Source organism: Alosa alosa, chromosome 9 (assembly GCF_017589495.1).
Source record: "Alosa alosa isolate M-15738 ecotype Scorff River chromosome 9, AALO_Geno_1.1, whole genome shotgun sequence".
NCBI classification, from domain to species: domain Eukaryota; kingdom Metazoa; phylum Chordata; class Actinopteri; order Clupeiformes; family Clupeidae; genus Alosa; species Alosa alosa.
The window spans coordinates 9,030,453-9,044,021 of NC_063197.1; the positions used below are offsets into that span (position 1 = coordinate 9,030,453).

Consider the following 13,569-nt stretch of genomic DNA (forward strand, 5'->3'; position numbering starts at 1 on the left):
GTCATTGCAAGCGCCTCTGATTGATTAATCACCACTATGTGGATACTGTTTTTATTATTGATTTAGATTAAGTGTTAGTTAGTATAATTTGTATTTTAGTATATTTAGCATATTCTTTATCTTCTACGGTCCTTATTGCTTAGTTGTGTTTTTATATTATATACATTAATTACTCTGTCTGCTGTTAAAGAATGTGTTTGTGTTGTCTGTATGCTGCTGAGACCTTGAATTTCCCCTGGGGATCAATAAAGTATCTATCTATATCTATATATTATTAATATATCAATCTATGTATCAATCTATTGGTCAATAAATAACATTTCTATAACATCAAAGTTTTTATTTAAGAAATGACTCCCTCGCAAGCATGCTGAGTCTCACTACACATAGTGAGAAGTTTTCATAAATGCAGCTAGTGTCTCTGATTACTAAAAGAATACAAAGGCTCGAAATCAACCAAGTTGTCTTTTTTATTTGAAAGTCCAGCATGAAAAAAAACTACATACATTGACTGCTTTACCAGTGTGAAAGTATTATTGTATAAAAAGGCAAGGAAAAAGCACACACCAATGCAGCCAAATCACACCACATTCTCCCCCACATAAAACTGCAGGCTTCGCAGCTAAAGTTAAAGTTCAATCTAACGAAGAAGGTGGGATTCTTGGGGTCAAAGTTCATGACTGTAATACCAATGAGAGCTAAGTGTACTCGCACGTCTCGAACAGGAAACTTCCCCTTCCCACAGTACACACTCCCATGGTGTTCTCAAGCAGACTTACTCTTATGAGGAAACACACAGATATGCGCGCGCGCACACACACACACACGCCTACACAGATTACACATACACACAGACACATAGTAGTCACACACACATGCACAGATGGTGTTCATGTATCTAATACAAATAGAGAAGAGTTGCATGACACACCCTCAAACACACAGACACAGACACACACACAAACACACTCACTCACACACACAAGCTATTTTGAATAGCTTTGAATGTTTGAGTAGATGATCATCTTGGGACTGAGTGACAATTATTTGATCATGATTTATTCCTTCCCTTCTCTGGAGAAAGCACTAATAAAGAGTCATTAAAGTCAGTAAGTCACATAATATCATTCACATGGGGAAAAAAACAGTAAAAGGTACACTCAAAACAACTTTATGCTTTCTTACTCTTTCTCTCTATCCTCTTGTTCATTGACTCACACTTACAGATACACACACACACACACACAAGCAAGTAGTTTGAGGAGGCAGCCTGTTGAATCCAGTGTGTGTCAGCATGTTGGTTAGAAAGCGTCCCGATATCTCTCTCGCGGTGACATCACTCCTCTCTGACCTCCGCAGTCGTTTTCCGTGAAAACAGACGCCTCATCTGTTTCTCATCATCATGCACTCCCTCGTTCCCTTCCTCCAACTCATTCCCTCTGCTCCCTTCCTCCGACACCCTCTCTCCTCACTCTTCCTCCTCGTCGTCGGCCGTGCGTGTGCAGGCGTGTGCCAGAAGGCGGAACTTAGGACCCAGCGTGTCCAAGAAGTCCAGGGAGTCCTCCTCGATGCCCATCAGGCTCAAGCAGTCCAGCGACCCCACCGACGAGCCCTCCCCCTCGTACCCATAATCCTTCAGCAGATCATCCGCATACCGCCCGTCTGCCTCCTCATAGAAGTAGACCAGTTTCTGCCGGACAACATCAACAACAAAGACAAACATCAACAAAGACAATCAACAAAACAGGGCATTTATTTAGGACTTTTTTGCCCATTGACCCAGTGTCATTGTCCATGATTCATTTTTGTATATTTATTTACGTGAAAGGGGACCTATTTGCAAAAACAATAATGAACACTTTTAAATAGGATAATTAGAATTGACCCAGTCAGAGAAGATAGAATCTTGCCAAGTCAAAACTGTGTCCATTAGAGAATTGAAAGGTCAGTTTTGCCCTCTCAGGCATCATAGAGAGCAAAGAAAGACACTGTTATTGTCGACTTCATCAAACTTGTGACATCAGTCAGTCAACCTCTTATCAACTTTATCACAGTCTGTTTTAAAGGGGAAATCCGGTGTAAAATGGATTTTGGACATGCTTAGCATGATTAGCATCAGCTAAAAACATGCTAGTTTAGAAAGCATCGGATTAGTGTTTTATTGCTCCCCAATGAATGTTCACATCGGATTTCCCTTTTAAATGAGTATGGGATGAGTATTTGTATTAACTGTACAAAATTGTTACTGGAGACTGCAACGTACAGCATGTGAAAGTTTTGCTCACCTTGTCCAGGTAAAGCTCGTTGCTCCTCCACATATCAAGCGCCCCAGAGTAGTTGACGAAGCCTGCATCCCCATAGAACCCCTGGCCATATTGTCCAGAGGTGTAGATGTTGGTATGTCCCTCGGTCACAAACTCCCGGTTGGAGGTCTGGAAAGCGTTCTCCTGGTACATGTGCTGCTGATCCAGACCCCCACCCATACCTCCACCCATACCCCCACCCATACCTCCGCCTATTCCCCCGCCCAGGCCGACCCCCTGCCCCTTTAACTGGCTGTCCACCGCCTCCACGGGACTGGGGCACACCAGCAGAAATGGGTCTGTCTTCTGTTGAATGTGTAAACAACAACAACAGCACAGTTAACAGTCATCAGATAGAAGATAGTGAAGAAGTGATATGACAAAACAGAAAATGTTAATTGTTTTAAAGGATGCGCTTTCCCACATTTTGGTGCTAGACCCAAATTATGATTACAGATTCTTTAACACCAATCACCTGTCAGTACCTACACCTACACCTTCCAGATTCTTTAAAACCAAGAATGTGTGTGTGTGTGTGTGTGTGTGTGTGTGTGAGTGCACGTGTGTGTGTGTTTGTGTGTGTGTGTGTGTTTGTGCATGTGTAAGTGCATGTGTGTGTGTGTGTGTGTGTGTGTGTGTGTGTGTTTGTGCATGTGTAAGTGCATGTGTGTGTGTGTGTGTAAGTGTGTGAGTTCTCTCACCACTTCCTCTCCTGGGGCTTCTATGTTAGACTTTAGCAGCATGCCTCCGCTACCATCATCGATGTACAGCTTCTCCCTCTTAGTGGAACAGATGAAGACGAAGAGCAGGACTACAACATGGAACAATCAGACTGATCATTTACAGTTTTTTTTCAACTGCTTGTGATATAAATCTTTGCTTGTCACACAATTTTCTAAACATGTCTTCCAAACATAACCCCACACCAAATCTGCAAAACCATACACTAATTCTCAGTGTTTGAATCAGTTTTCAATTTACTAAAAAACATTTTGCAAAACACCACACGCAATTTTCTACTTAACACACAAAAATCTAACAGGAAGTAACTTGATTTCATTTTTCAAACACAACCCATCAAAATGCCACACTAAATCAACAGTGCTTCACTCTCTCTCTCTTCACATGTGTAAACACTCATTACGCCATCCAATCATTGGCTTAGTATAGGTATGGACCAGGGCTCCGAACCGATTCAAGGAACGAAAACCGAAAACGAACGGAATTTTACGAGGAGCGGAAACGGAAACGAAAACAAAATGGTCTTCAACTGTTCCGGAACAGAACCGTTATTCTGAAATCCACAAAACCGGTTAATAACGTTTTTTTCCGTTCTCTATATATTTTATAAAATTTCACAAAAGCATATCCTAAGTGTTCTACTCGTTTGATTGTAGGCGAACAGCCTAATAATTTGATTTCTGCAGTTTGAAAAAAAAAAAAACGAATAAATGGACATTTGGTCCAAATGTGTATATTTTGTCTTGCTGTTGTAATGTAACCTATCCGTCTGCCCACGGGATCTTAGGCCAGCTCAGCGTAGCGTAGGCTACTGAAACTGATTTGGAAATTGTTTGTAGCCTATGCGTAATAGCCTATTTTGCCTGTCCACGCCTTGTAGTTTTAAAGTCGGGATTTGAAATGTTTGTGCAATTATAGCCTATTCTATGTAGAAGAGTTAAACAGGAAATTTGAGATAGGCCTTGTCAGCAACAGACAGGTTCGTTTATAAACAGGGTTGGCATTATAGCGCAAGCCTTTGAAGATCTCCATATGGATAAAACTTAGGCTACAACCAGGTAAGGAGTTTAGCACGTATCCAGAAATATTTTTGATAAGAAATTATTTATAGGCATAGGTTAGGCCTAGAGTAAGTCTGTAGGCTATGGGATGGATAGCCCATCTGAATGTTTTTGGATGCCGCCTGTGATTTATTATTTTTGGGCATAGCTACGGTATAGGCTAAATCAAGGGGAAATAATGAGTACGTCTATTCTAAGGTAAAGTCCACAAAAATAGACTTGATAGGCCCGCCAAACACTGGCGGAAGTTTAAGAACGAACAATATTTTGCATTCCGAACCGGTTCAGGACCGATATGTTGGTGGCGGAACGCATGCAAGAACGAAAACGTTAAACATAGGCCTACCTGAACCGTTCGGAACGGAACGTTTGAAAAGTAATTTCGTTTTCAAGCCCTGGTATGGACCCTTTCAATCTCAATTTCCGGTTGAAATGTTCAGAACCAATGCTATACTTTGAAAGGAAAATTGCAGTAATCGGACTTTAGCTTACAGTAATGTTCTACAAAAAGTCGACTTTATGTAAAACGTATCTTTTTTACTCTATTTTTGTTTCTCCCCAAGTTACCATTAGCTCAATACATTTTTCTATAGACCTACCCCGCCCCCATACACACACACAGACACACACACACACACACACTCACACACACTTTTCTTTGGAAGAAGCAAAGTAATTTGATAGTAGTCAGTCATTTCCGTCTTAGGCAAAATCAGCTTTTTCAAAACTCCATTTACATCTGGTGGTCATTGTATTTTGCTTTGTTTTTTTCTTGCTGGCTGTAAAATACTGTATTCGCAACAGCAAATTATTTGGGGGAAATCACTATTTTTGGTTTCAATATTGCTTGCATTTTTACTGTATATTTCAACTTCTCTCGGTAGATACTATAACTTTCACTCTTCTATGGAAATACATATATAATGCCTATGAAAGACAGAATAGCTTTAGGTTTTGAGCAGTGTGTACATGATGTATCCAAAATGTCATATTATGACAAAAGTATTTATAATGTGAGGCGAATGTTTGCTTTAAAGATTTGCATTTCTGTGTTCATGTGTGTGTGTGTGTGTGTGTGTGCTTGTGTGTGCAATGCATTTCTGTGTTCGTGTGTGTGTGTGTTTTGGTGGTGTATGTCTGTTTGAGTGGTGTGTGTGTGTGTGTGTGTGTGTGTGTGTTTATGTGTGTGTGTTTGAGTGGTGTGTATGTGTGTGTGTATGTGTGTGTGTGTGTGTGTGTGTGTATGTGTGAGCTTGAGTACATGTCTCCTGCGAGGGTCACTCACCAAGCAGCAGCAGCAGTAGCAGGGCCAACAGCATGGCCAGCACTCCCCAGCTCCCCAAAACAGCCGACCGCTTCTGCGCTGCACACACCTCCTCTCCCGGCGTGTCTGTCACACACTCACACACTCTCACGTTGACCATCTGGACCTCCCCTACGCCCTGCAGGTCTCTGACCACCACAGGGACGTTGTAGAGGCCTAAGGGCAGAGCCACGGCCTGCTGAAGCACCACTGAAGTGCCTGAGAATGCAGAGAGAGGGAAACGAGAGAAAGAGAGAGCGAGAGAAATAAAGAAAGAAAGAAAGAGGAGAGTGATTGATTATTTACAATCTGTCTTTCTATCCATCATGGTCACAATCTCAGTCCAAAAGACTGTGTCATCTGGTGAGGATGGTGGATTATCTCATGGCCAACTGTTTTTATATGGAGGGCAACAAGGTCCCATGTTGGCACACTATATACTCTATTTCCCTGCAGTCACAGGAGACAAAGACAACCAGCAACTTGCTGCTGACTGGGTGTTCCTAGCTTATAAACAAGACTGTGCAGATAGATGGCAGATAGATCGTAGCCTGGCCACGCCTACCTACTCTCCTTTTAGGGAGATACTAGTCTGTACTAGTCTGGAACACAGTTCACTAATGCTTCCCTTAGGTCAGCAGACTACCTGCCCAATCAGCGACAAGAGGAGATGACGTTATAGATTCGAAACCGAAAGAGGTTGTAGTAAAAGGTAGTAGCAACGCCTGCAAACATCAAAAATTGCAGTGGGAAGAATGTGTACATTTATTTACAGCAAAGGTAGGCTCACATTGATTGTTTCCTGACTACCAATGGTGTTTTTTGTCTGTTTGTAAAGTTTAGGCAAAGTAGGAAGTAAAGTCAGGAATCCCTGATCAATGTGATTAGTATAGTATAGTATATATACTTTTTTGATCCCGTGAGGGAAATTTGATCTCTGCATTTAACCCAATCGGTGAATTAGTGAAACACAAACAGCACACAGTGAACGTTCAAAGTAAACAATATGTCTACACCTGTCACCATGCTATTAAACGATTCAAAACGGTCCTCTACTGACCAGATTATACTGACCTCTATTCACTGAGTTTGGCTTGCCAGGCTAGATAGATTGTACATCACGCCCGACATATTTTTTGTCATAGTGCTTCTTTCTCGCTAATTTCTACAAACCCTGAACATATTTGTTTTATATAGAAATGCCACCATCTATGAGCTGCTCCACCATCTTAGATAATTTTTTTGAGGTAAGTTTCAAGCAACGTACGTCATGTTGTCTTCACTTGGATTGGCTGTCGCATCGCTCAGCATTTGCATATAATACACTTGTTGAGATTATGGCCCTGCCTAGCTGGTGAGATACACTTGTTGAGATTATGGCCCTGCCTAGCTGGTGACATACACTTGTTAAGATTATGGCCCTGCCTAGCTGGTGACATACACTGGGCACACAAATGAAGCATTGTGTTTGCGGAGTGAATTAGTTTGCATGAATTAGTTTCAATTACAATCAATGAAACTGGCGACACCAGATGTGAGAGCACTGCACACATTCAAAAACGATTTTTACGCTTCACAAATGAAATGCTTTTGGAATGTGAATGGAATTGAGTTGTATGCCCTGTGTAGATTGTTCCAAATCATATGAAATGTAATGTCATTGTTGGACAACAAAAAATATGTGACCGAATGTAGAAGTCACAATGTCAAAGCTTCTCATCTGTTTGCCAGTTTGTCAAAAGGGCCTAAATCAAAACTTTGCTTCCATGGTAACCTGCAGCTTACCTTTGGCATCCTTCAGTTTCCACTTGCCATCTGCCTCCTCTCCTAGTTCAAATGTGAAGGGCTCCCCGTATGGTCTGGCATCAGCATCCTCAGCGTGAAGTGTAATGGACCCGAGCTCACCCTCCTGCTCACATAGAATCTGGTCCGGGGCGGTGATCTTCGGGTTGTTGTCGTTCACATCGTCAATCACAATCAGCACTGTCCCAATGCCTTGTTTTTTAACTGAGGGAGAGCGCATGGCACGTAAAGAACAGGGAGTCCCTTTACTCTTATCACTTTGAAACAAAACCCTTTCATTTCACCCCTTATAAATGTCTTACTTTTGACCTTAAAGCCCTTCTATAATTAAGTAGTTTTTAAAGTAGAAATGTGCATAGATTAAGGGTGATTAAGGAGAAAAGCCTACTGAATTTACCCCTTACTTTTTTAATTTCCCCTTAATATTCCCCCTTAATCAAGGAATCCCTGAATCAACATATACATCTTAAATTGTCCTTAATTACCCCCTTAATCGAAACAAATAAAGAGAACCCCTGACTTGATACCTTATATATAAGATTAAGGGGTTTCACACTTACACTTTAAAATGGCATTTAAGGTAAAATTAAGGGCCTGTTTTACAAATAAGGACTTTGGTCCTGGTTTGGTATGTTTTCACAGGTAATTTAAGGTAAATTTGAGTACATCAATCTTCGTAGTGTGTTACAGGTGTGTCAGTAGGAGGTATCACTAAGTGGCATTATGTCAACACCCAACATAAACAGGAATAGCCAATCAAGAAGCTAAAATTATGCATAAGAAGATTCTTGAAAGATGCTGAACCTAATTTATTAAACAAAACAAAAATTTGAAAGTTAAACGACTGCCCATGAGCATAATTTCAAAAAGGATAAATAATTACATAGAAAACGTTATTGCTTTTTGTGGCCCGCCTTCATCACCTGGAGGACAAATTGAACTAGCCAGCATTTTCAAATGTATTTCTCCACAAACAAATGAAATTGTTTTACAGCGACAACCACACCACACCTCTTAAACACCTGACAGATTCTGGAAAGAAAAGACACAGTCCCCTTTGTTTGTGCTCTGACAGTTTTACAAGGGGCTGACCCTTTTACACACATTCTAGGGCTGAAACGATTCATCAAGTTACTCGAATAACTCGATTACAAAAATTACTTGAAGCAAAAACCCTGCCTCGAAGCCTCCTTAAATTCCTATGACGCGCACTATACGCGCAGGGATCTGATTGTTCCACACGGACCGTTGTTCAGGAAGCACACCACTAGCGCGTAAATCGTGATACATCTGAATTATTATTAGCTGGCGCGATTGCGGAGTCAAGATGTCCATAAATGTCAGAGAATGTGTAAGAGAGTTGCAGAGAAAGTTTTCAAATAAAGTTTTGGGATCATTACATACTCAAAAAGGAAAAGAACAAGCATCTGAACCGAAAACATCCACTCCATGCTGTTTCACCAAGCGTCAATAAAGTAGGCTATCTATCAATTTATCTAGCCCAGTGGTCCCCAAACTACGGCCCGCCACCTCATTTTGGGTGGCCCCCCAAAACATGTCCGTGGTATATAGCAACCGGCCCGCACGGGAGGACGACATCGTCAAACTATAACCTCCGCAATTTCCCCCATTCATTCTCTATGGCGAGTCTTAACAGTACACATGTAATACTCCTTTTGTCCACTGGTGGTTGTTTTGGCGCTGTTTCGCGTTTGCCATCAAAAACGGAATGAAGTGTAGGCCTATCTGCAAACAATGTAAGAGGCCTATGCTGACTGCATCAGTGCTCAAAGTATTCTAAAAGTTTATCAATGAATTGTTAATAACTAACTAACTTATATTCAAGTCATTTTTCTGGGACTTTCTGGGATAATTATTTTTATTGGTTCAAATGTTCATACAATGTTCACAAGTTCAGGTGAGTGAAAGTTAAAATGGTGGTCATTTCAGACCACTTCAGCACTTCATAAAATTCAGAGTTCACACATTTTTAATTAAATATACTTTTGGGACTACCTGCTAATACTTTTGGGAATGCAAAAGTCTTTTTATTAGTATTATTTAATTTGAGTTACATTTTACACTGATATGGCATGACGGCAATATAAACACAGCTAACAATGGTATTAAATTGCAATAGCCTATAGATTAAATGTAATGGAATATTCAACTAAGGTAGACTGCTGTTGTTCACAGCACTAAGCTATTTATGGTTACTGATAAACTCTGAGTCTCTGGCCCTCTCTTACAGCCAGGCATAGTAAGCTGGCCCTCGGAAGAAAAAGTTTGGGGACCACTGATCTAGCCTATCTATCTATCTACTGTACGTAGCCTATAGCCTACATTGATGTTGGCTGATTTTAATCACATACTGTATTTGTAGTGATGTCGTGATATAATGTTTAGCTTTGATGCTTTTAAGTAGTAAACTTATTCACGTTCAATTGCAAGACAGTAGCCTATGACTAAAAAAAGAACCCCTTCTTATACACATGCATGTACCCTCATCTTCCCTCACGCACCGCACGCGTACACACACAGGTTGCTAGGTTACCATAGCAAATAGGCTCACTCCAGAATTTTTTTTTAGTAGCCTAATGGTAAAATTATTTGTTAGTAGCCTAATGGTAGGCTATTTTTTAGTAATGGTAAAATTATTTGTTAGTAGCCTAATGCCAAATGCTGCAGGTGTAGAAATCGACATAAAACAGATATTTACTTTGATGTCAGGAAACAGCATGAAAAGTCATGCACAAGAGGTTGCAATTTTACAGAGAGCATTTTGAACATTATTTAATTGTTGGCACTGGCACTTATAAACACTAAATGGGTAAATTGCAATAAATGGGCTTAGTTTTGGAGCCCTATGTTGGGAGTTAGAATAAATACCTCTGTGCTAATTGCTTGATCATTTTACAGCAATGTCATTTTCATTATGCGTTATTTGTTTTGGTTGTTTAAAAATGCAAAAAAAAAAAAAATATCCGATTAATCGATCAATAAAGTGCTAGATTAATCGATTACAAAAAGAATCGATAGCTGCAGCCCTAACACATTCCTTACTCACTTGTGTCCACAGCTCGCACCGTGATGTTGTACATGCCGTTGGAGACAAATTTAGACTCTCGGTCGATCGTGTTTGTGGTCTTCAGCCCTCCTGTGTTCTCATCCACACTTATCCATGAGGCGGGATCGGTGTCTTCATAGTATCTGATTGGACAGGGAAATTAAATCACACCAGTAGTTAGTGATCTTGACCTATAAAAAAGCATATGGTTGAAAATGTTCACAATTAAGTGATTTGTGTTCATAAGTGATTTTGCATCTCGACATTGCTTGGCAGAAGAATGATTATCTATGAATAAATCGTTACATTTCTCATTGCCATTCCTTTATTCTGTGAAATCTTGCCTGGTATATGTGGTATCCGTTTTAGAAAAGCAATAAGCAACTCGAGTCTGTAGGTTCCAGTGATTTTTAGAAAAGCTAAGGGGGGTTTTAGGTACTGACAAAGCCCCTTAGCTGTTTTAAAATCACTGTAACCTACGGCTTCTTGGGGCTTATTGCTTAAATAGAAGATAGAATATCATGATACGAATATCATGATCATGAATATTCCACAATGATTGATACTCTGTCCCCTCAAACACACACACACACACACACAGACACACACAATCTTTACTCACACATATCCTACACACTCTTTCTCTCTCCCTCTTTCTCTTGCTCTTCCTCTTTCTCTCTTTCTCTCTCTCTCTCTCACACACACACACACACACCACACACACACACATCCTTACGTGATGCCATTGCTGTTCCTAGTCTCTGGATCTACGGCCGTGTAGGTGCCGATGAGTGTGCCGTTGGGGATGTTCTCCTGGACTCTGAGACGGAGGAGGGGCGGCGAGAACACAGGCCCCTCGTCCTCGTCCCCCACCGTCAGCTCCACAGGGACCTGCATCCAGGCACCACTGCCCACCAGAGGAGCCTCGTTCTCGGCCACCATCTCCAGCATAAGTTGACCTCCTTCCTCATGATCCAGAGGCTAAGAGAGAGGGGGGCAGAGGAGAGACATTGGGGGTGATAGAGAGAGAGAGAGATTATATGAGAGAGAGATTTTATATGACTTAAATATTTTATATGATGTAAAAATGGAAGTGGTGAACATTGCCAAAACAATTCATGAACAAATCAACAGGAACCCAAAGTGTCACCGGCATGTATTGAAGATAGTGAATTTCACTTTTGATGAACGAGCTGCCATGCTATGGCATCCTGAGCACAGCAGTGAGAGCAGGGTGTGTCTGTGCATCTGTGTGTGTGAGAGCAGGGTGTGTCTGTGCATCTGTGTGTGTGAGGGCAGGGTGTGTCTGCGTCTGTGTGTGTGAGAGCAGGGTGTGAGAGGTGAGCTCATTTCAGCATGCACGTCCGAGATGAGAGGACCTATTAATAACGGGTGTTCTGAAGCCATAACAGAGCTGTACATTCGTTAGCTGTAGCCAGCTAAGTCAGAAACGCAAACGGTGATTAAGAGTACAGACAGTACATTAGAGATAGGCAGACAGTCACAGCTGAACAGGGCTTTTAACTGCGCAGGTCAACACTGAACCAGACCCCAAATCAGAATTTCCATCAAACCAGAAACTGTAATTCAGTAGTAACTTTTGTGTGTGTGTGTGTGCGTGTGTGTGTGTGTATGTGTGTGTATTTGTGTGTGTATGTGTGTGTGTGTGTGTGCATGCGTGTGCATGTGAGTGTGTGTATGTGCATGTCTCACTTTGATGACGTAGAGCAGGCACTCATTGGTTTTAGGGTCTGTGTCCACCCTGAAATATCCTTTTTCATTTCCTTTGACGATCTTGAAGACTACTTTCCAGTTGGGTGTTCCCTTCAGGTCCTTGTCCTCCACCGGGATCCGCAGAACCAGTATGTTAGCTTTGTTCTCCTCAACTCGGGCCTTGTACTGTCAGACACACACAGCGCACACAGAGATGTGAGAGTCAGATAGATAGTGTTGTCAGATAAATGTCTACTCTGAAACCAATTGTATTTTCTAATTGTTTAATTGTATCTCCTCATTGAAAAAGCTTCTTAGCTTATCTGCTAAATGGCTCTTTCAAATACAACACAACAATGACAGTGTTGCCTTCTGAAACCAATTATGTCCAATGGCCTGCACCACACACACAAGGATGGTTTGACGCTGCTGTTTGTTAAACTTGACCCGCAGGATGCTGTGGCAAGTAAAATTTTGCAGCAAACCCAGTAGCCAGTGCAGTGTAAATCACTGACTCTGAAAGTCTATCGGCTGACGGTTGATTATGCCTGCAGGTGGTCCAAATTAGCAAATTGAAATGGATGGCACAGTAAGAAAGATGTCTAGGGTTCACTTCCTAAATCTCCATGAGGGAGTTTCTATCTCGACTCTTTGTTGAACACACAATAATATTATTGCATTGCATGTAAATGCAATGGACTATTATCGCTGTTCTTCTTATTGCATTGCATGTAAATGCAATGGTCTATTATCGCTGTTCTTCTTATTACAGTGCATGAAAATGCACTGTACTGTTCTTCCTAGGCTTCTTCTTCTTCTTCTTCTAACGCAATTAATGCAGCTTCAACCGCATAACGTAGAAACTTCATTCAAACTTTAGACACCCGGGCAATGAATTTTTCATCTTTGTAACTTTTATACTTTTTAAACTATTAATTAAAAACTACCGGTACTCAAAATTTCCCCATAGACTTAACATTGGCTGATGACATCACAATAGAGCCGTTAAGCAATTAGAATCCTATGGCAGGTGTTCCGGCCACCTGGATCAACTGCCAGTCTCAGGCTTTAAGCATACAAACTGGCCCTATTTAGACTACACATCCTGTTCAACTGCTTCCTCTGTCAAAAAACTGTTTCAAAATAAAAGTCCGCACTACAATATTTCACTGTTAAACAATTTAACCCTTTAAACTACTGAACTTTTTAACTGTTCAGCCATTGTAACTGTTACTTGTCATCAACTATGACTCCTACCCACTGTAGCTAGTTAGCGTAGTTAGCATGTTAGCATTGCTAACATTGTTAGCATTTTTAACAAAACTGCTAAAAATGATTAGCTAAGTAACATGGTTAGCATAGTTAGCATGCTAGTTAGAATAGTTAGCATAACTACTAAAAATGATTAGCTAAGTTAGCTAAGTCATATGGTTAGCATAGTGAGCATGTTAGCATGCTAGTTAGCATAACTGCTAAAATGATTAGCTAGGTTAGCTAAGTAACATGGTTAGCATAGTTAGCATAACTGCTAAATGATGGGTCACAAATAACTAAACTAACGTTATAACGTTAGGTAAC

General features: G+C 40.9%; 1 protein-coding gene across 1 annotated transcript in view; it reads right to left on the reverse strand.

The window, feature by feature from the left end:
- Positions 1 to 452: 452 nt before the first annotated feature.
- The window catches only part of dsc2l (desmocollin 2 like), a 32,910-nt gene continuing 19,793 nt past the window's right edge, over positions 453 to 13,569 (reverse strand). Inside the window, exons 9-16 of the mRNA XM_048253155.1 lie at positions 11,992 to 12,177; positions 11,015 to 11,259; positions 10,279 to 10,421; positions 7,194 to 7,415; positions 5,391 to 5,627; positions 3,005 to 3,114; positions 2,286 to 2,609; positions 453 to 1,690 (exon numbers count right to left, since the gene is read on the reverse strand). Of these exons, the coding sequence (XP_048109112.1) occupies positions 1,469 to 1,690; positions 2,286 to 2,609; positions 3,005 to 3,114; positions 5,391 to 5,627; positions 7,194 to 7,415; positions 10,279 to 10,421; positions 11,015 to 11,259; positions 11,992 to 12,177 (1,689 nt within the window). The 3' untranslated portion in view covers positions 453 to 1,468. The remainder of the gene's footprint in view (positions 1,691 to 2,285; positions 2,610 to 3,004; positions 3,115 to 5,390; positions 5,628 to 7,193; positions 7,416 to 10,278; positions 10,422 to 11,014; positions 11,260 to 11,991; positions 12,178 to 13,569) is intronic.